Below are 21,656 nucleotides of genomic sequence, written 5' to 3'. Positions count from 1 at the left end.
ACCAGGGAGCAGTTAAATCTGCTAAAACTCATTTTTTATCTCACCTGGTTGCTAATAACAACCAGAGGCCTCAGGTTCTCTTTAAAGTGTTCAACTCTCTTGTTAACCCTTGTGAAACTGACTGTGCTGTGCCATCCACATTGTTGTGTGAAAACTTCCTGAAACACTTCATAGATAAAATTGTTGGCCTGAGCTTTTTATCCCCTGCTTTTACCAGTGACCCCTCTGTTCCTTCTTTATGCCCAGCTGTCTTCCAGCAGTTTGAGCCAGTTACATTACACGTTCTCTCGGACGTAGTTAAGCAGCTTCGTCCTGCAAACTGCCTGCTGGATAGTATCCCTGCCCGCTTACTCAAAGATGTCTTTAACACTGTTGGGTCCAGTATTTTATCCTTGGTTAACACATCTCTCAGCTCAGGGTGTGTTCCAGCTGCTTTTAAAAAATGCTGTCGTGCAACCACTTTTAAAAAAGAAAAATATGGATCCTTCAGTTTTGTCTAATTTTAGACCTATTTCTAAACTTCCCTTCCTATCTAAAATCTACTACAATCATTTTTAGAGGATTTTAGTATTTATGAAAAGTTCCAGTCTGGTTTTAAGCCCCGCCACAGTACTGAAACTGCCCTTCTAAGAGTCTATAACGACCTTCTCTTAGCGGTTGACTCAGGAAACTCCGCTGTTTTAGTGCTCTTAGATTTGACTGCTGCCTTTGACACTGTCAACCACTCTATCCTCTTATCCCGACTCAAACAAAGTGTTGGCATTACGGGCATAGCCCTAAAATGGTTTGAATCTTACTTGGCAGATAGGAGTTTTTCTGTCCACCTTGGAAATTGCTCTTCATCGGCTGCCCCTCTTTCTTGTGGGGTCCCCCAAGGTTCCATTTTGGGACCCATGCTCTTTTCTCTGTACATGCTGCCCTTAGGGTCCATTTTAAAAAAACATAACATTTCTTTCCACTGTTTTGCAGACGATGTACAAATCTATTTGCCTGTAAAAAACAATGACAAGGACACTGTCCAGCCTTTGTTGAACTGCTTGAGTGATATTAAAATTTGGTTGGATCAGAATTTTCTCTGTCTCAATGATAATAAGACTGAAATTGTTGTGTTTGGTCACGCTGTACATTTTCATTTTTCATGATCTTTGCCGCCCCCCTTAGGGGTCCCTGGACCCCAGGTTGGGAAATTGTTTGTGGAAATCATGGACCTTATGTCCTCCGGTCCAAAGAGGAAAAGGACAATCCACATTGTTATCAGTGCAACATTCAAAAGCCAGCATCTGTGATGGTATGGGGGTGTGTTATTGCCCATGGCATGGGTAACTTGCACATCTGTGAAGGCACCATTAATGCTGAATGGAACATACAGGTTTTGGAGCAACATATGCTGCCATCCAAGCAACATCTTTTTCAGGGATGTCCCTGCTTATTTCAGGAAGACAATGCTAAGCCACATTCTGCACGTGTTACAACAGCGTGGCTTCGTAGTAAAAGAGTACAGGTACTAGACTGGCCTGCCTGCAGTTTAAACCTGTCTCCCATTGAAAATGTGTGGCGCTTTATGAAGCACAAAATACTACAACGGAGACCCGGGATTGTTGAGCAATTGAAGTCGTACATCAATCAAGAATGGAAAAGAATTCCATCCTCAAAACTTCAACAATTAGTGTCCTCAGTTCCCAAACACTTATTAAATGTTGTTAAAATGCAAAGGTGATGCAACACATTGCTAAACCTGCCCCGTCCCAATTTTTTTGGAACGTGGTGCAGGCATTCAATTTATCATTTTGATCATTAAATATCTTGTCTTCATAGTGTATTCAATTGAATATAGGTTGGAAATGATTTGCAAATCATTGTGTTCTGTTTTCATTTGTTATACTCAACGTCCCAACTTCATTGGAATTGGGGTTTGTAATATTTATCTCTAGTTGTTATTGTTGTTATTCTGATCTTGTTATTGTATTATTATATTATTTCTGTCTTTTCCTTGTAAAGTGCCTTTGAGTACTTAATTAGAAGAAACATACATACATACGGACCAAGCGGCAACTTCCGGGTCTGAAAAGTGAGGCCAATGCTGAAGCTCCTCTCCTTCCAGCAGGGGGAGACTCCACTGGCTCCAGAAAGAAGTCTGTTTCTATAGAAGTCTATGAGAAAATGAGCCTACTTCTCACTTGATTTATTACCTCAGTAAACATTTTCATAATGAGTTCATGGTCTCCATCACTAGATTGAAGTGTTATTTAATACAACATGATGTTATATGGGACCATTTATTTTAAAATAGACAATAAAGCAGGGGATGCTTTAAGACCTGTCAGTCAAGACAGAGGCTTAGCAATCATCTTTAAGTTTTGGCCCCAACAGTAGTGGAAGTCTGTTATTTTTGATCATGGATTAACAGACTGATGGTCTAATACAGTTTTTCACGATTGCTATGACAATTTTTTCAATACTTTTAACAACTTTCCTAAACTCTTAACGCACCAACACACCTACAACACACAATTGGCAAAACAGTTACTTTCATGCTCAAAATCACACATTGTAAACTAAACTCCAACACTGATTTTCAAAATACAATAATTCACTAACACAATACACTGTGTTTACCAAAACAATGCAAACATGTCTCAAAATCAAATAATTCTTCCGAAACACTAACACATGTTCTCTCCCAACAGGAACATTTAGTCAATCATAGCACAATGTCATACAAAACACTAACATCCCATGGAATTACAGAAACTGCATTATTTTATGTGTCAGGTCTGCCCTTATACAATAGACAATCGTCACAGGTCGGATTCGAACCCTGGACCTCTGCGTCAAGGCATAAACCTCCAAGTATATGTGCGCCTGCTCTACCCACTGATCCAACCCGGCTACCGTTTTGTTTCTTTTGCTGCAGAAATTCAATACAAAAAATGAATGACCCATCTCAGAGTAGCTTTATAGAATATACGGTTTATGAAAAAAAGGAGACAGAGACAGAATTGTCCTGGTACTGGTACTAGTATATTGTTCAAATAGGTCCTCTTTTACTGTACTACCATATGATCATGCGATCGAAAGAACCTCAACACCTGAGTGTGTTTCCTAGAAGGGAATCAGCTGTGATTGATCTATTTGCATAACTTCAATCAGCTGTTTCTCAATAAATGCATATATAAAATGCAGGGGATATATTTGTGTTTCAATTCACAATGTGATCAGCTGTTCACTTTGACTTTGACTAAGACGGGGCCCTTGAATCAAACACAAAAAAGGGCAACTGCCTTTGCTATCAAGGTTTTCACCGAGTGGAAGCGCCACCAGAAGGATAGCCTGACAGTGACAACTGACCCGGACACCTGCAGCGCCGAAGAACTAAACGATTTGTTAAGACGTTTTTATGCTACAGTTCAAAGCACAGTAGGCAAGCCATACAGTGTGGCAACGATGACCGGCATCAGATCCTCACTGAACTGTCATTTCTCAAGGTTCAATTTATATGCGGACAGTGAGTTTACCACCAGCAACAGGGTGTTCAAATCCATAATGAAAACCCATCGAAAGAATGACCAAGACAAGGCGAAACACCATCCCCACGTCACCGAAGCAGACCTGAAATTGCTGCGTGAATCCACAGCTCTCTCCCCGGACACCCCGTTAGGTCTAGTCTCCAAAGTTTGGTTTGACATCCAGCTTTGCTTGGCGAGGCAAGGCAGGGAGGGCACTGAGCTGACTGCATCCTCATTCGCCATAAAAGTGGATGACACCGGGGTTGAATACGTTAGTTTGTCGTTCAATCCGGAGACGAAGAACCACAAACATCCAAATGATCCAAACAAGGAAAACCTCCAAGGCACAATGTATGCGGAGCCAGGGAACCCCAGATGTCCAGTCATGAGCTTCAAAAAATATCTCGCCAGACGTCCGCCGGGTGTCACCGCCTTCTATCTCCATCCACTGAAGGACCCTCAACCACATTTCTGGTACTCCACACAGCCGATGGGGAAGAACTACCTGGGGGACATGCTTCCACGATTGTCCAAAGCAGCTGGTCTGACCACCAGATAAACCAACCACAGTCTTAGAAGCACGGCTGTCCGCCGTAGTCTGAGGCCGGGCTGGAGTCCAGACAAATCATGTCTGTTACGGGACACAGGTAAGCCTAAGCCTAGGTTATACATTCATTGTGGTAATAAAAACCTGAAGCCTACCTGAAGCATACTGCAAATATACATTTTTTATTTTATTTTTTTGCAGGTGTGAATCCAGCCTCAAAAGCTACTGGGCGCCATCCAACACGGACAAAAAAGTTTGGAGTCGGGTGTTGTCCGCACCCCAGCAGGCCTCTGCAGCAAGCATGGTCTCTTCCCCCCAAGCTGCGCAATCCTCTCAGCCTACCTCGTCCAATTCATCTTTCTCTGCCATGAATTTCCCTATGCCCTTCTCTATGTCTCATTGTACCATCAATGGGAATGTCCAGTTTAATACACATAAATGAATTGCCTGAATCGCAATAATTTTGTTATACATTTACTGCAAATAAAAATTATTTGGAATAAGGAATGCTTGTTTGATCGATCGCAATTAAAGCTGACTTGATATAATGTAGCAACTACGTTAAACTAGCTAGTGATCAGATGCAGCCTTGTGTGGTTGCTATAGAAACTAATTAGCTACAGCTGAGCTAACGTTATTCACCGTAGTTCTAAAGGGGACTACTTTTTGAGAGAGATGAACTCAAACAGAGTATACATTTAATAAGCATGCAATACGAATAAGAAAAAGCATAATTATTTAAGTATTTGAATTGTTTTATTATGTTGGCAAGCAAGAAGTAGAATAAACGGGATAATCACCTCAAGGCAGGGCAATAAACAGTTTGATATGCCCGGCTTGTGGACGGCTTACCGCCCGAGACGAAGCCGGACATATCAAACTGTTTATTGCCCTGCCTTGAGGTGATTATCCCTTACTTAGTTTAGGCAACAGAAAGAACTGTGTAAGCAGCATTTCCTGTTTTGGCCAAACAAACTGCTGTGTGGGGTGTGAAAGCGTTTAACTAAGCTGTGAATGAATGCTATTTATACATTTTTCAGTTTTAAACAAATGCATTTGTAGTTTATAAATGGTTTCATAAAATAAATCCAAAGATTGGACAATGCAGTGTCATCTCTGAAGTTAAGAAAACCACTTGACTGGAGTTACTACGTTTTTATTCAAATATATCAAAACAATGAGTAATAAGGTTGTGTGTGTGTGTGTGTGTGTGTGTGTGTGTGTGCGTGCGTGCGTGTGTGTGTGTCTGGTGTGTGTGTGTGTGTGTGGGTGTGTGTGTGTGTGTGTGTGTGTGTGTGTGTGTGTGTGTGTGTGTGTGTGTGTGTGTGTGTGTGTGTGTAGGTGGGTGGGTGGGTGGGTGGGTGGTATGTGCTGTTACTTCCTTAATGTTCTTTACTTTATAGAAACACTGGCAGCAGCAGCATCAGTACAGTACATGTTACATTACTGAATGTAAATCTACCAATGTTTTACAGCAGCATAGTGACAGATCTACACAGTGTGGTAAGCAGTAAGGGAAGTTAAATGCAGCTATAGTTTCTCAAGATGTCTTAAGATATTTATGCCAAACCAGATATGTCAAAGAAGGTGAGATACAACAGAAATGTTCAGGAAGACAAAAAGCGGGAGGAAAGGGAGGTGGAAATATACAAGAGCACCAACGCTATCAGAGATGATCACATTGATAATCAGTCACATGGAGGAGGTAAGTGAGAAATGATGACAAATCAATATCATAAATACCCATGTTGATCTGTTTGAATGTGGTTGTACCTTAAAGTCATGTTGGACTGATGTGTAAACTCTACGTTTGCTCTCAGTTCAGTTTGTTACTCTCAGCTGTCAAATCCCAAGGAAACTGCCTCCATCTATGTTTGTCTCTATAGATGTACATGTACAGTATGGAAACCTTGTGTTTTGCAGCTCTTTCTTGTAGTTAGTTTCATTATGTTCTGCTAAATGTATCAGAGCTCTCTGGTTAGAAGACTCATTTATTATTAAGAAATAATGCCCGATGTGTTTGGTTATGGTAACATTTAACTGACAAGTGTCATTTCTGAGATCTGAGGAAGCATCGACTCCGGTAAAGACATGAAACCATATGACAGGAAGGAGGGAAGTACAGCGTGACGAAGTCTGTTGAATATCATTAGTAATGTAGAGCCAGAAAAAGAGAGAGAGATAGAGACCTAAAAGAGAGAGAGAATGAGAGAGAGAGAGAGAAAAGTCACTATAAGGCAGCTTTTTTATTGCGTCAGTTTTGCAATTCAATGACCCATTACAACTCAACATTTCAGATGAGTTTATATTTGTTTTACTTTAGTGTAATAATTGGTTTACCTAAGAGGTTTAATATTTTGATTAAGGACGCTTTCACACCTATAGTTCACCAGACTCGACAGACACCAGACTCGGGGGTAACGTTGCAGCATTGTTGCATTTTTTATTTGGTTGGGTTTGTGTTCACACTGCACTTTGTCAAAGGCACCAAACACTGTTAACAAATGTCACATGGTGGAAATGGTCGCTTGTTTATTGAACAGAATATCTGAGTGAAACCTGCCGACACTTCTGGTCTCAGAGATAATGGAGCAACACCACATTTATAACGTCTTGGGTTTCCTGGTTTTGCTTCCTTTTTGATGATGTCACACAGATTGATGATGTCACACAGACGACCATGGATCTGAAAGTTATCCCTTAAATCATAGATAAGTCTATACATTTGTGTGCAAGGTTGATGCTGCAGGCTAGTAAATGTTCTGTTTGTAGTTTACTTCCTGTATTTGGGCAGATTGCATTCTGACCTGTAGTGAACCTGAAGGGTCTGACACACCCAACCACAGATCTAAGCAATGAAGCTGCTGAGTAAAATGTTATTCTTACAGGGACATAATAGGAAAAATGTAAAGGTTCAACAAGGCCAAAGTGTTCCATAATATAAGAAGACACATTCAAACATACAACTTCCGGGTCTGAAAAGTGAAGCCAATGCTGAAGCTCCTTAAAGCTGCATTCTCTGTAATTTCCAGCAGGGGGCGACTCCACTGGCTCCAGAAAGAAGTCTGTTTCTATAGAAGTCTACAGAAGTCTACTTCTCACTTGATTTATTACCTCAGTAAACATGTCGCTAGTTTCAAGTGTTATTTAATACAGCATGATGTTCATTTAGTAAATCATGATCCCATTTATTTTAAAACAGACGATAAAGCAGGAGATGCTTTAGGACCTGTCAGTCAGGACAGAGGCTTAGCAATAGTTTTTAGGTATTGGGCCAAACAGCAGTGGAAGTCTGTTATTTTTGAATTATGGATTGACAGACTGATGGTCAATAACTTGTTCCAAAGCAGGATATCCATTTTAGTTCATAAAATGTCATTGTAACGTCATCACAGTTTTAATTTAGGCAACAGAAATAACTGTGAAAGCAGCATTTCCTGTTTTGAACTGCTGTGTGCGGTGTGAAAGCGTTTAACTAAGCTGTGAAGGAATGCTATTTATACATTTTTCAGTTTTAAACAAATGCATTTATAGTTTATAAATGGTTTCAGAAAATAAATCCAAAGATTGGACAATGCAGTATCCTCGTTAAGAAAACCACCGGACTGGAGTTACTATGTTTTTATTCAATTATATCAATTTAATAAGTAATGAAGGTGTGTGTGTGTGTGTGTGTGTGTGTGTGGGTGGTATGTGCTCTCACTTCCTTAATGTTCTTTACTTTTCAAGAAACACTGGTGGCAGCAGCATCAGTAGAGGATGTTACATTATTGAATGTATATCTACCAAAGCTTTACAGCAGCGTAGTGACAAATCTACACAGCGCGGTAAGCAGTAAGTGAAGTTAAGAGCAGATACGGTTTCTCAAGATGTCCGAACATATTTATGCCAATCAAGATATGTCAAGAAAGGTGAGATACAACAGAAATGTGCAGGAAGACAAAGAAGAGAGGGAGGCAAGGGAGGTGGTAATATACGAGATCACAGACGCTATCAGAGATCACACTGATAATCAGTCACATGGAGGAGGTAAGTGACACATTATGACAAATCAATATCATAAATACTCATGCTGATCTGTTTGAATGTGGCTGACCTTCAAGTCATGTTGGACTGATGTGTAAACTCTACGTTTGCTCTCAGTTTAGTTTGTCACTCTCGGCTGTCAAATCCCAAGGAAACTGCGGCCCATCTATCTTTGTCTCTATAGATGTACATGTACAGTATGGAAACCTTGTGTTTTGCAGCTTTCCTGTAGTTAGTTGTATTATGTTCTGCTAAGAGTATCAGAGGTCTCTGGTTAGAAGACTAATTTTCAAGTGTTGGGATGCGTCTTTTATTAAGAAATGATGCCCAATGTGTTTGGTTATGGTAACATTTAACTGACAAGTGTCATTGCTGAGATCTGAGGAAGCATCAACTCTGGTAAAGACATGAAACCACATGACAGGAAGGACGGAAATACAGCATGACGAAGTCTGTTGAATATCATTAACAATGTAAAGCCAAATAAAGAGAGAAAGAGACGAAATAGACAGAGAGAGAGAGAGAGAGAGGAAAGTCACTATAAGGCAGCTTTTTTATTGCGTCAGTTCTGCAATTCAATGGCCCATTACAACTCAACATTTCAGATGAGTTTATATTTGTTTTACTTTAGTGTAATAATTGGTTTACCTAAGAGGTTTAATATTTTCTTTAAGGGCACTTTCACACCTATACTTCACCAGACTCAACAGACACCAGATTCGGGGGTGACGTTGCAGCATTGTTGCATTTTTTATTTGATTCGGTTTGCATTCACACTGCACTTTGTCAAAGGCACCAAACACTGTTAACAAATGTCACATGGTGGAAATGGTCGCTTGTTATTGGACAGAATATCTGAGTGAAACCTGCCGACACTTCTGGTCTCAGAGATAATGGAGCTTGCTTCCGTGTTAATGATGTCACACAGACTGATGATGTCACACAGACTGATGATGTCAAACAGACGACCAGCGATGTGTGCTCAGAACAAATTATGGATCTGAAAGTTATCATCTCTTAAATCATAGATACATCTATAAATTTGTGTGTAAGGTTGAAGCTGCAGGCTAGTAAATGCTCTGATTGTGGTTTACGTCCTGCATTTGGGTCGGATTGCGTTCTCAACTAAAGTGAACCTGAAGGGTCTGACACATCCAACCACAGATCAAAGCAATGAAGCTGCTGAGTAAAATGTTATTCTTACATGGACATAATAGGAACTTTGATAACAAAGACTCATGTTGTTTCCATGTAATGAACCGTGCTCTCTGTGTGCTTTGCCACTTTAGGACCAGACACTGAGAGACATCCTCCAGCTGTCCAAAGGAAGACTTTCAGGGCTGCAGCACTCTGTCTGGCAGTGCTCTGCTTTCTGATGATGACTGGAATCATCATCTTATCCGTATACTGTAAGATAAAATACACTTCACAACAAATGAGCCACAAGTACTGAACCGATACACCAGGCTCTAAAGGAAAGGTTCAAGTTTTTACTGAGATGCCATATGCTGAAATAGTTATTAGTTGCTGTAATTATTCCTTCTGTCCATATCACCTGTTAAGTGATCCCTTCCTAACACGATTACAATGTAAGAAAAAGAAGGGCAAAAACCAGTCTTCATTCTGTGTTAACATTTAGCTGAAACTTTATCAACACAACACTTGACTACCAGGATGTTTCCTTTATACCGCCAATCAGCAACACTGGGAAAGTCCTACTAATGAGACCTCATAAAAGCTTTGGCTCACTTTTGGACAACATTTATGTCCCAAATATTTGTCTTTAGTTTGAAGCAGAATGATTTGGTGTTGTTGGTCTTTTTTTAAACTATGTTATGGGTTTCATATTCATATGTCAGTCAATTTGCTGCAGACCAGATACAACCAACTGAGCAACAACAACAGCCAGCTCCATATGAAAGTTTCAGGTAAGAAAGGTTTCAAATCACCATAACACACAGGTTCCTGTATTATACACATTTACATCATAGACCTTGATTGTGTTGTTGCCGTTGATTATAACTGTTTCATGCTGTTGAACTGTTTCGCCGATGATGTGAATATTTCTGTTAAAGATGGTCATTTACAAATGAGATATAAAACCTTAGTGAAAATTCTAATTATTTACAGAGTAAACATCCTGAAAGGGAAATGTAACAGAGGCAAGAAAGATCTTTAACTAAATAGTTAAAACTCCAAGTCTTATCAGTTTGACACTGAATGATGTGAAAACTGTCTTTAAAACTGTTTTTTTTTAAAACTTTTTTATGGGTTTCATATTCATATTTCAGTCCCTATGCTGCAGACCAGATATGAGATGCTGCAGACCAGATACGACCAACTGAGCAACAACAACAGCCAGCTCCATATGAAAGTTTCAGGTAAGAAAGATTTCAAATCACCATAACACACAGGATCCAACTTCACACTGCATATTAAGCATACATAATCTCATAGTGTCTTACTTGCATCTATTGCTGTTTCTCTCAAGACATCTCTGTCAACTACAGCCAGTTACAGACCAGATACGAGATCCTGCAGACCAGATGCGACCAACTGAGCAACAACAACAACCAGTTACAGAGCAGTTACGAAACACTGAGTGTAAATCATAGTCAGTTACAGGATGAAGTAAAGCAGCTGAAGGACAGAACTGAAGGTGAGAAAAGTTTAACACCAGTAAACTCCTGTATTATACACATTTACATCATAGACCTTGATTGTGTAGTTAAACCTCCTGATAGGGAAATGTAACAGAGTCAAGAAAGATCTTTAACTAAATAGTTAAAACTCCAAGTCTTATCACTTTGACACTGAATGATGTGAAATCTGTCTTTAAAACTTGTTTGACATTAAGATAAAAGCTGTGCTGATGGATGGACGAGATTTGGATGCAGCTGTTACTTTAAATCTAAAGAGGAGAAGAATTGGTCTGGAAGCAGAGCTGACTGTCATCAGAGAGGAGCAGATCTGGTCATTATAAACAATGAAGAGAAAAAGGTGAGTGTGTTTGTTACTATGGTCAGTGATTTTAGAGAACAATTAATTTAATGGAAATATTTAAATATACATAATGTCAATTTTAAATCTGTGTAAAATGACCTTGAAACGTTGATTTTCCTTTTTAAAATGCATTCCTAGAATTGTCTTATGAGTACAAAATGTGCAGTTCCTCATGCATTCTTTGTTTCTCTGCTGATTATAAATGTCTTTCTTCACTTTCCTCCATTACTAATGTGTGTTTACTGTCATGCTGTTGGGTCCAGTCCTCAGTGTGTGGTGGACCGAGGGATCCCTCTTGTGTTTGTTGTGGCTGAAGTCACAGTGAAGATGACTTTACTACGACAGAAATTCTGAAATGTGAACAGAGAAATGATTTTTGTCTCTCGTCAACTACTAGAAGATTGTCACTAAGCTGAGTAAGGATGGAGAGTACTGGATTGGTCTACTGAGTATGTGGAGACAAGGAGAATCGAAATGGAAATGGGTGGACGGATCACCGCTGACAGAAACGTGAGACATTTTAAATATTTTTTGTTTCCATCACAATTCCATCATGGTCACTGTTTGTCACTAAAATAAGAATGTTTTACATTGAAAGATGCTGAGTTGGTTGGTTTTGCCGTAGAGAGAGAGAGAGAGAGAGAAAGAGAGAGAGAGAGAGAGAGAGAGAGAGAGAGAGAGAGAGAGAGAGAGAGAGAGAGAGAGAGACGCAGTTGCAGTTTCCCGTCTAGCGCCCACGTCGTTTAAATAGCAAATGCACTTGCGCCCATCTGTGCGCCCATGGGCGTGCTGGTCTTACAGGGAAGTGTGTTCAGGTGCCTAAAGTCAATAGCGTAGCATTTCATTGTTATTTTAACAGCAAATTAGTAAAATGTGCCTAAGCTTATGCATAGCGTGCGCACACTATGCTTGTTACACACACAGGGACGCGCAGCAGCACACACACATGCAGGAGATTACAAATAAATGTGTTCAGGTGCATTCTGGGCGTATTGCTATCTTAAGGCAGCGGAAAGTGATTGCGCCATTGACCAACAAAAACCTGGTCTAAAGTCAATAACGCAGCATGTCATTGTTATTTTAACAGCGCATTAGTGAACTGCGCCTAAAACAAATTTGATTTGTAAACGCCCTAAACACACAGGTGCCAGACACTTCAAGGCGTGCGCTTAGATTGTTGAAATAGTGCCCATAGACAGAGAGAGAGAGAGAGACATATAGATAGAGACATAGAGAGACAGAGAGATACAGAGAGAGAGATTTAGATTTTTAAAGGAACTTTATTCTATCAATGTTCCATCTCATTATTTACAAAATTATATCTTTTCTTTTTTTTTCTTTTTTTTTTTTCCCCCAACATATGACATAAGTATTTTGGCCATATTAGCTCAGGCTGCATCTGTCAGCCATTGATTACAAAATCAAAATGAGACACATCTGTAGACAACACAAAACAAACAATACAAACCAATAAAAATAAAATAATCAAACAACAAAAACAAAATGTGACAAAAAAATTAAACAATAAACATGCCTTGATATAACCAATGAAATATCAAATGAAAATATCTTCCCTACCCTTGACTCTTTAAGTAATCCGTTCAAAAGTAGCCATCTTTTCATCAACTCAATCCATTCCTAAAACAGCATGGGCTAGTTGATTTCCACTGTCTTAATATTATTCTACACCCTGTTATTGTGGCTAAAAATAATCTCTTTTCAACAGGCCAATAAATATGTACATACATATACACTTAAATACATGACATCAACTCCTGAGAAAAGATGAGTTGGTCTCCTTCAACAGAGCACAACACATCACCATGGGCCCAGATCCACATCCTTCATCTCTTTATAATAATTAAAGTTAATCCTGATTCTGGCTTTCACCATCCGAGTAAACAGTAGATTCACATTAATATCAACAGAGTCACCCACCTTCCTCTTCCTGCTCACATACACAGCAATCTTTGATTGGCTCAAGATGAAGTTTAACAGCTGACATTTATGTTTAGCACTGTAGTACTGTACCTGAACCCAAGGACGAACATTTGTTCAGAGAAAACCTCCCCTACCTTACTAAATAGTTTCTCCAGCAACAAGAACAACGGCGGCAGGCGCACACACTCACAATAACAATGAAGCACAGTTTCTTTTTCATCACAATAAGGACATTTATTGCTAACACCAGGACTAATGACGTCTTGACTGCCACTATCCCGTGTAACACTCTCCACTGGAGGTCAGCTACTCTTTTAGTTAATGGTGGTTTGTATAAACTCCTCCACGCAGGTTGGACATTAACCGCCAAACCCAGATGACCTCGCCACTGTGTGAACCCGTTCATGAAGTTTACACTTATTTAAACACAGTACCATCATTTTATAAAAGGCATTCCTTTTTGCCTCTTTCATGTCTAAAGTGCAGTGCTTTACATCCAAAAAACAACCAACATAGTTATCAAGACTGGGGCGTACACATAAACCAGGGAAGGAATCGTCAGATTGAGGTGTAATCAGACCAACATTATATTCCTCCAACATTATGGATTTATGTCCAGACATGATTCTAACTGATCTCACACCCAGAACAGCTGCCAAAGCAGCAGCATTGTTTAGTTTTTGTCCTGCGATATTCACCACATTCCCCAGCGTGAGCACCTGTGCTCTGCAGAACACGTCCGAGATTGCTGAACCTGCCCAGCAGGGGTAATCCAACCGTTCTCCATACACCCAACGGTTCCTGTAGCAGCCAGTGTAAGGAGTCACCCTGCACCCGTCTCTCCTTGATCAACAGCTTCCACACTGTAAACACGCCACGATAGAAAGGAGGCAAAGCCTGGAAACTCAGCTTCCTTACATCCATCAGGAACAGAGAATCTTGTAATCCAAAACCCTTAAAGTTTTTCAGCACTCAATGGGCCAGAGGTCTCCAGACCAAGTCTTTAGGGCCAAACAGCAGTCTCTGGATGAACTGCAGGCGGAAAGCAGCGCCCCTGCTGGCCAAATGAACAAGTCCTTGTCCTCCACCTTCCTTGGGAAGAAACAGAACAGACTGGGGAATCCAATGCAGCTTATCACAAAAAAAATGTACTAAAACAGATTGAATCTTTGAAATTAAATTAGAAGGGGGATCCACACAAGACAAGTTTATGCCACAGAGAAGAGGACAGCAGATTGTTAATGACAAGCGTACTCCCTCTATAGGATGTGCTCGGTAAGAGCCACTTCCATTTTTTTTAAACAGCCTTCTATTTTTTTTTTCAGAGCGTTATCCCAGTTTTTTTGCATCACACACTCCTCACCCAAAAACACACCCAAATACTTTACCCCTCCTTTCTTCCAGGTTAGCCCTCCTGGGAGAGATAGAGTGTTCTCCAACTTATCTCCCACCATCACAGCTTCACTTTTAGCCCAGTTAACTTTAGCAGAAGAAATATAATTAAAGATACTTATATTCTCTACCAAAGTGTCGATATCTGTTTGCGTGCTCATTCACAATCATGACCTCGTCTGCATAAGCTAATATTTTAACTGCTGAAGCACAACCAGGAAACACACACACCTAAAAGTTCCTTTGTGAAATTAGTGATCAATAGCGAGGGAATAAAGTATCCCCGACAGAGAGCATCACTGCCGTACCCCTCTCTGCACATTAAAAGGTGCAGCCAAACCACCATTAACCTTTAATATGCTCGCAATGTGACGGTACAGTACCTGAATCTGAGCTATGAAACCTGGGCTGAAGCCAAAAGCATTGAGCGTTTGCCACAAAAGCCTTTTCCTGGTCTATGGAAATAAGGCCAGTATCCATACCCACTGAGCTAGAGACGTCCAAAACATGCCGAACTAGAGTTATACTATCACTCATTAACATGCCGGGCACACAGTACGTCTGGTCGACATGAACCACTTTACCCATTACCTCCTGAACCCGAGAAGCGAGAGCTTTGGACAGGATCTTATAGTCCCCACACAGCAGATAAACAGGTCTCCAGTTTTTTAAATCCTGCAGATCTCCTTTTTTTGACAACCTCACCGACAGCATAGCTGGCCTCCTCCACTGAGCAGCCGACATGCTGGGAAATCCTCACTGCATGTCGGGCATGATGCCCGGCTGACAACCAAACTACCCGAACAAAACCCACCACCAACTAATAACTAACAACTACACAACAAAATAAACACATACAAAACCCCACATAAACAGAAAAACAAAGTTACAAACTCACACGCTCCTTAGACTCACTTAGCACTCACACTCATGCATCCGCTCAGAGAGAGAGAGAGAGAGAGAGAGAGAGAGAGAGAGAGGGAGAGAGAGAGAGAGAGATAGAGAAATAGAGAGAGACAGAGAGAGACAGACCTGAGAGAGAGAGAGAGACTATTATCTAGTTCAAATAGAGGGATTATTATCTGGTACAAAGAAGAAATATCAAAGTACATCACCCATATAAAATATAAACGCTCACACATTTGGCTTAAAATAAAACATCACAAACCCTCCAACAGACATAGTCCTGTGTGCTGCATACATTCCCCCTAGTGACTCCCCGTACTATGATGAAGATATTTTCCCCCTTCTCCATGAGCAGATCTGCAGCTTCAAGGCCCAGGGAAGTGTGCTTATCTGTGGGGACTTGAACGCACGTGTTGGCTCTCTCCCTGACTACAACACAGAGCTAGGTAACATTCATATATTTGGACAAAATTTTCCACAAAACAGAACTGACCTTCCTCGTTCCAACTCTGACATCCAGATCAATAAGAACTGCAGAGAGTTACTGCAGCTCTGTCAAAGCCTGGGTCTGTACATCGTCAACGGTAGGTTACGAGGAGACTCTTTAGGTAGAAATACGTTCTTCTCACCTCTTGACAACAGCACGGTTGATTACATGGTAACAGATATAGACCCTTTCTCTCTCAGTGCATTCACAGTTAAACCATTGACCCCTCTGTCTGACCACAGCCAAATTACTGTTTCTCAGAAGGTCAGTGACAAACAACACCACACCCCCACAGCCCAGTAAGCTGTTTAATATCAGGAAATCATACAGATGGGCGAAAACAGCACAGAAGAGTTCCAGAAAGCAATCAGCCCACCGAAATTCAAACACTACTAGATACCTTTCTGGACACCACATACAGTATGTACCCAATCAAGAAGGCATAAATAATGCAGTAAGATATGTCAATCACATTATCATGCAAACTGCAAAAAAAATCACAATTGAAACTATCCAAAAATAAACCTAAGAATCCCAAAGATGATAATTGGTTTGACAAAGAATGTAAAGAAATTAGACAAAATGTTAGGCAATTATCTAACCAAAAACACAGAGATCCAGGAAATGTAGACTTACGCTTTCTTTACTGTGCCACACTTAAACACTACAAATGTACACTCAGAATCAAAAAAGCACAACACACAAAAACAACTGACATAAATTGAGGAGTCCATAAACACAAATCAATTCTGGAAAAATGGAAAAATCTTAAAAAATCAAAACCTGTAGAATGGACGATACAGAATGGAGACATATGGGTTGGCCTATGGTCTATGAGCTGCTACCAAGGAACCCAGACCCAAATCAAAACTAAATAATAACCACACTGAATGAACTAGAATCGGCTGTAAAAGACAAGCAGAATCCGCTCGACTCCCCCATTAATGAACAGGAACTAAGAGACAAACTCTGTGCACTAAAACCCCAAAAAACTGTGGGCTCAATGGCATCATGAACGATATGCTGAAATACACAATCCCACAATTCCAATTGATGGTGTAGGTTACTTCCCGGACATCTGGAATCATGGTCTCATCACACAAATATACACATCTGGAGATACATTTGACTGAAATAATTAACGAGGCATCTGTGTGAACAGTAATCTGGGGAAGCTCCTTTGTAGCATTATCAACTCCAGACTCTTAAACTTCCTTACCAAACACAATGTCTTGAGTAAAAATCTAATTCGATTTGTACCAAAACACCGCATTTCAGATCATATTTACACCCTACACACCCTGATAGACAAACATGTTCACCAAAACAAAATCTTTGCATGTTTCATAGATTTCAAACAGGCATTTGACTCTATTTGGCACAATGGTCTATTCTACAAAGTTACTGAATCTGGTGTAGGGGGTAAAACATATGAAGAACATATTCTTAGAACAACATTCTTCTCTCAGAAGAGTGGAGTGAGACAGGGCTGCTGTTTGAGTCCCTCTCTGTTCAACATCTATATTAACCAGCTGGCCATCACCTAGAGAAATCAGCAGCACCTGGTCTCACTCTACATGACTCTGAGATCAAGTTCCTGCTCTATGCAGACGACCTGGTTCTATTGTGCCCTACAGAACAGGGCTTACAGCAGAACCTGGACCTGCTGGAGCAGTACTGTCAGACCTGGGCCCTGGCAGTAAACACTCAAAAGACAAAGATAATGACTTTTCAAAAAAGATCCAGATCTCAACGAAACGCATACAGCTTCACATTAGGAACACATAAATTAGACACCTGTACAGATTACAATTATTTAGGACTGAAAATAAGCTCCACTGGAAGTTTTAACCCAGCGATAATGGAGCTGAGAGAGAAGGCACGCAGGGAATTCTACACAATAAAAAGTAAAATCTACATTACAATCCCAGTTAGAATCTGGCTCAAATTATTCAAATCTGTAATAGAACCAATCCTCCTCTATTGTAGTGAAGTGTGGGGTCCTATTTCCTACCAGAATTCAGCCTATTTGGACAAAAACCCAGTTGAAATCCTGCATCTAGAGTTCTGTAAAAGCATCTTACAGGTACACAGAAAAACCACCAACAACGTCTGCAGAGCTGAATTAGGCCAATTCCCATTATGCATAAAAATTCAAAAACGTGCAATAAAATATTGGCTACATCTAAAAAAACAGTGACCTCCGCGCCTATCAGCAGAAAGCCCTGCAATACCAAGAGCTGAGCAAAGAGAAGAGTCCACTCACTCAGCTAGTCCCACTCAGTTCACTTCCTGACCCGGTTCTGCCTCAGGACCAGTCTGGGAACAAACCAATTAGAGTTAGTTATTGGAACACGCAAACAAAAGCACAAGGCAAAATGCAGTGCTATCTGTCCCTAAAGAGAGAGTACAGTGTGGCAGACTACCTGACCACAGTTACTGATATCAAACTAAGAACTACATTGACCAAGTACAGACTCAGTGAGCACAACCTGGCCATCGAGACAGGCCGCTACAAACAACAATGGCTACCCAAAGAGGAGCGCTTCTGCCAGCTGTGCAAGAGAGACAAAGTCAAGACAGAGCTGCACTTCCTGACAAAATGCACAGAACTGCAGCCAGTCCAAACTAAATATTTCTCCAAATTCAAACAGAAAAACCCTACATTTGACCAAATAACCAACATAAATAAAATAACAATCCTGCTGGGAGAACACTCAGAGAGCTGCAGTCTAGCAGCAGAATATGTCTTTACCTGCCACACTTTGAGGAACAGTGAGTGACACACACACACACACACACACACACACACACACACACACACACACACACACACACAACTGTAATATTCTTGTTTTTATGTTGTTGCTGATATCCATCAATTTTGTTCTTATCGTTACATTTTGATGACATGATTGTTGCTTCTACACGGATGTTAACCTAATGCTTTCTCTGCATCCTACTGTACAACTGTATGTAAATGTGTTAAATGTTTCCCTGTTTATGTGCTTTAGAAATATTGTGTGTCAATATGGTCATGCTAATAAAGCCTCTTTGAATTTGAATTTGAGAGACAGAGAGATATTGGGGCACTGAACAAGGTTTCATTCTTTCATTAACAGCTGTTACAGATTACATCGATTTACACATCTGAATCTTAAATGAGTTATTGAAATCATTTGATCATTTACTGATAATATAAATATTCAAAGTGAAATTTAACAGTTTATTTCAAATTAATAACAATCAGGAGTTTCAGCTGTTTGATAAAAGAACAACATTTTATTTGTCTGACAGGTTCTGGGCAGCAGGACTGACTCGCTCTAATGACGGTTACTGGTCTGCTGCAACATGCTGCGATCACCAAGGAAAATGGACACAAAGTAGATATGATGAAAGTAAGAACTGGATCTGTGAGAAAAAGATGATCTGAACTCTTTGATGACAGAGAGGTGTGTAGTGTTGGGATCAGCTTTGTCAAATCAGACCAATTCTTTAACATTTGCTCAGCTGTTTATTCTGTGTTGCTAAATAACCTGGATTACAGAGATATTGTTCCTCTGCCCTTCATAGAGCACAATCTGGTTAGAAGTCATGTGGACTTACTCTGTAGTCCTACAGGATTATTATAATACAAGCTAAAAAAAAACCTTTACTACCTTTACTTTGGTTTACTTATAGTTGATTACTACATTTGTAATCAGTTAGTTAGACGTTGTTCCTGTGTTTCCTTTGATAAACCTGCAGTCAGCTGCTGATTTCCAGCTGCCAGAGAGAAGCTTCCCCAGGAGAGTTAAACATGCATTAAGGTTCATGTTATATCTCTTGACCAGAGGTCATGTCCTGTAACTAGGGCTGGCTACCGTTCACATTTTAAATGGTACCTGAAATTCAGTGTCTGGGGCAAAGGTTACTTTTTCCTGTACTTCACCTTTGTAATAACAAAAAATAATTTCAGTTGTAAAATAATTCCAAACCTATTTATCCTTTTACACTCCACACAAAATAAAACCCCTCCCTCTCCCCTCCCAAACCTGTCCCTTCAACCTTTTTAATCAAATTATTATTTACATCTTATACTGCACTGTAACTTGTATTCTTGTATTTGTTTCTTATTCTATTTTAGCCTGTTTTTATTTTCTATGTCTTTCATGAAAGTTTTTAATTGCTCTTTAATGTTTGATGTAAAATGTTTGAATTGTCTTGCTGCTGAAATGTGCTATAGAAATAAAGATGCCTTGCCCTACAACCTCCAGCCTGTCAGTCTGTCTCCAGGGCATAGAGAAAGCTGTTGTGCCCGCCTGTCTAAGAGGGAGTGTAACGTTAACCACACTATGGTCTCTAAAGTAGAATGGGAGCCAGAGCCTTTAGCTATCAGGCTCCTCTCCTGTGGAACCAGCTCCCAGTCTGGGTTCAGGAGGCAGACACCGTCTCCACATTTCAGAGTAAACTTAAAACTCTCCTCTTTGATAAAGCTTACAGTTAGGGAGTGAGGAGTCGCAGCATTCGCCTAGTCCGGTGGGGGAGGGTGTATATCTTCAGACACGGCACCCCTCCTCTTCACTGCCTCTCTTCATAGTCGTCTGATTCATCTACCTACCCTTGTAGGGCTGGCTTAGGTTTACTTTGGACCAGCTCGTAGTTATGCTGCTATAGGTCTAGATTGCTGGGGGACTTCCTTTGACACACTGATCTTCTTTCTCATTCCATCTGCGTGCATTCATGTCCCAAAAATGCTTGTCACTAACTTTTTATTTCCCGGAGTCCTTATGTTTTCTGGCCTCGCAGTTTTACTTGGATTGGGATGGCACCTAAATCATGGTTGCAGCTGCCGCCATGGTCCTGCTCGATGCCCTGCTGTGCCCTACTACGCCCACAACGTCCCAGTATGCCCTACTACTCCCTACTATGCCCTGCAACGCACTGCTATACCCTACTACGCCCTACTATGCCCTGCAACGCACTGCTACGCCCTGCTATGCCCTACTATGACCTGCAATGCACCGCTACGCCCAGCTACACCCAGCTACGCCCTGAACTGCTACAACTGTTATTTCTAGTCATAGCTCCACTATCTTTATTGTTACTTTAACTGCCACTGTTCATCATTGCAACTGCTGTAATTATGAATCATATTTCTCTATATCTGTATATCTGTAACAGTATCTCTGCATCCAAACCGGCAGATAAAGATGCTGCCCACAACGAGCCTGGGTCTGTCTGAGGTTTCTGCCTAAAAGGAAGTTTTTCCGCGCCACTGTTGTACCAAATGCTTGCTCTTGGAGGAGAACTTGTTGGGTATATGTATATTATAGAGTGTGGTCTAGACCTACTCCATCTGTAAAGTGTTCTGAGATAACTCTTGTTACTGTACCGTTGTCTGTGTGGAGTTTTTAAAAGTGTAACCACACTTGCGACCACGTCATCAGCATTTCCGTGACTCACTGCGACTTGAACAAGCTGCAGAGGCGACATATTTTGCTCCGTCTTTACTGCAGCTCTGTGTGTTTGAGTCAGAGTTGAGCCTCGCGCTCTCTGTTAAACATGTAGAGAGGACTAAGAAGATCATGCTTAGGTACACTATCAGGTTGAAATTTGGCACAGATTGATTTTACCTCAATTGGTCCTAGGTAGTTGGTCCTAGGCTTTTCTGTGATAAGAATATTTCCAAAATCTTAACCAAGGTCTCATTTACACTCGTCATTTTATGTGTCTTATATCTGGATTAAATCCAGATGCAACACTTTTGTAAACATCTTGCCACATACTGTAAGTGAGTCTCTGTTAGCCACATCACTAATCTGAGTCAGTCAGTTTTGCAGAGCTACATGCTAATGAGAATCAGTAC

General features: G+C 40.6%; 1 protein-coding gene across 1 annotated transcript; it reads left to right on the top strand.

The window, feature by feature from the left end:
- Nucleotides 1-7,922: 7,922 nt before the first annotated feature.
- Nucleotides 7,923-19,934, top strand: LOC118493443 (CD209 antigen-like protein E). Its single transcript, XM_035993213.1, has 7 exons — nucleotides 7,923-8,082; nucleotides 9,369-9,488; nucleotides 9,939-9,992; nucleotides 10,703-10,738; nucleotides 10,937-11,079; nucleotides 11,480-11,592; nucleotides 19,106-19,934. Exons 1-7 carry the CDS (start codon nucleotides 7,923-7,925, stop codon nucleotides 19,239-19,241), a joined length of 762 nt encoding a protein of 253 aa, XP_035849106.1. The 3' UTR covers nucleotides 19,242-19,934.
- Nucleotides 19,935-21,656: the final 1,722 nt, after the last annotated feature.

This window comes from Sander lucioperca, chromosome 16, assembly GCF_008315115.2.
Source record: "Sander lucioperca isolate FBNREF2018 chromosome 16, SLUC_FBN_1.2, whole genome shotgun sequence".
In the NCBI taxonomy this organism is placed as follows: domain Eukaryota; kingdom Metazoa; phylum Chordata; class Actinopteri; order Perciformes; family Percidae; genus Sander; species Sander lucioperca.
Note: the sequence above shows the minus strand (reverse complement) of the source record. Positions and strands in the feature narration are given on the sequence as shown.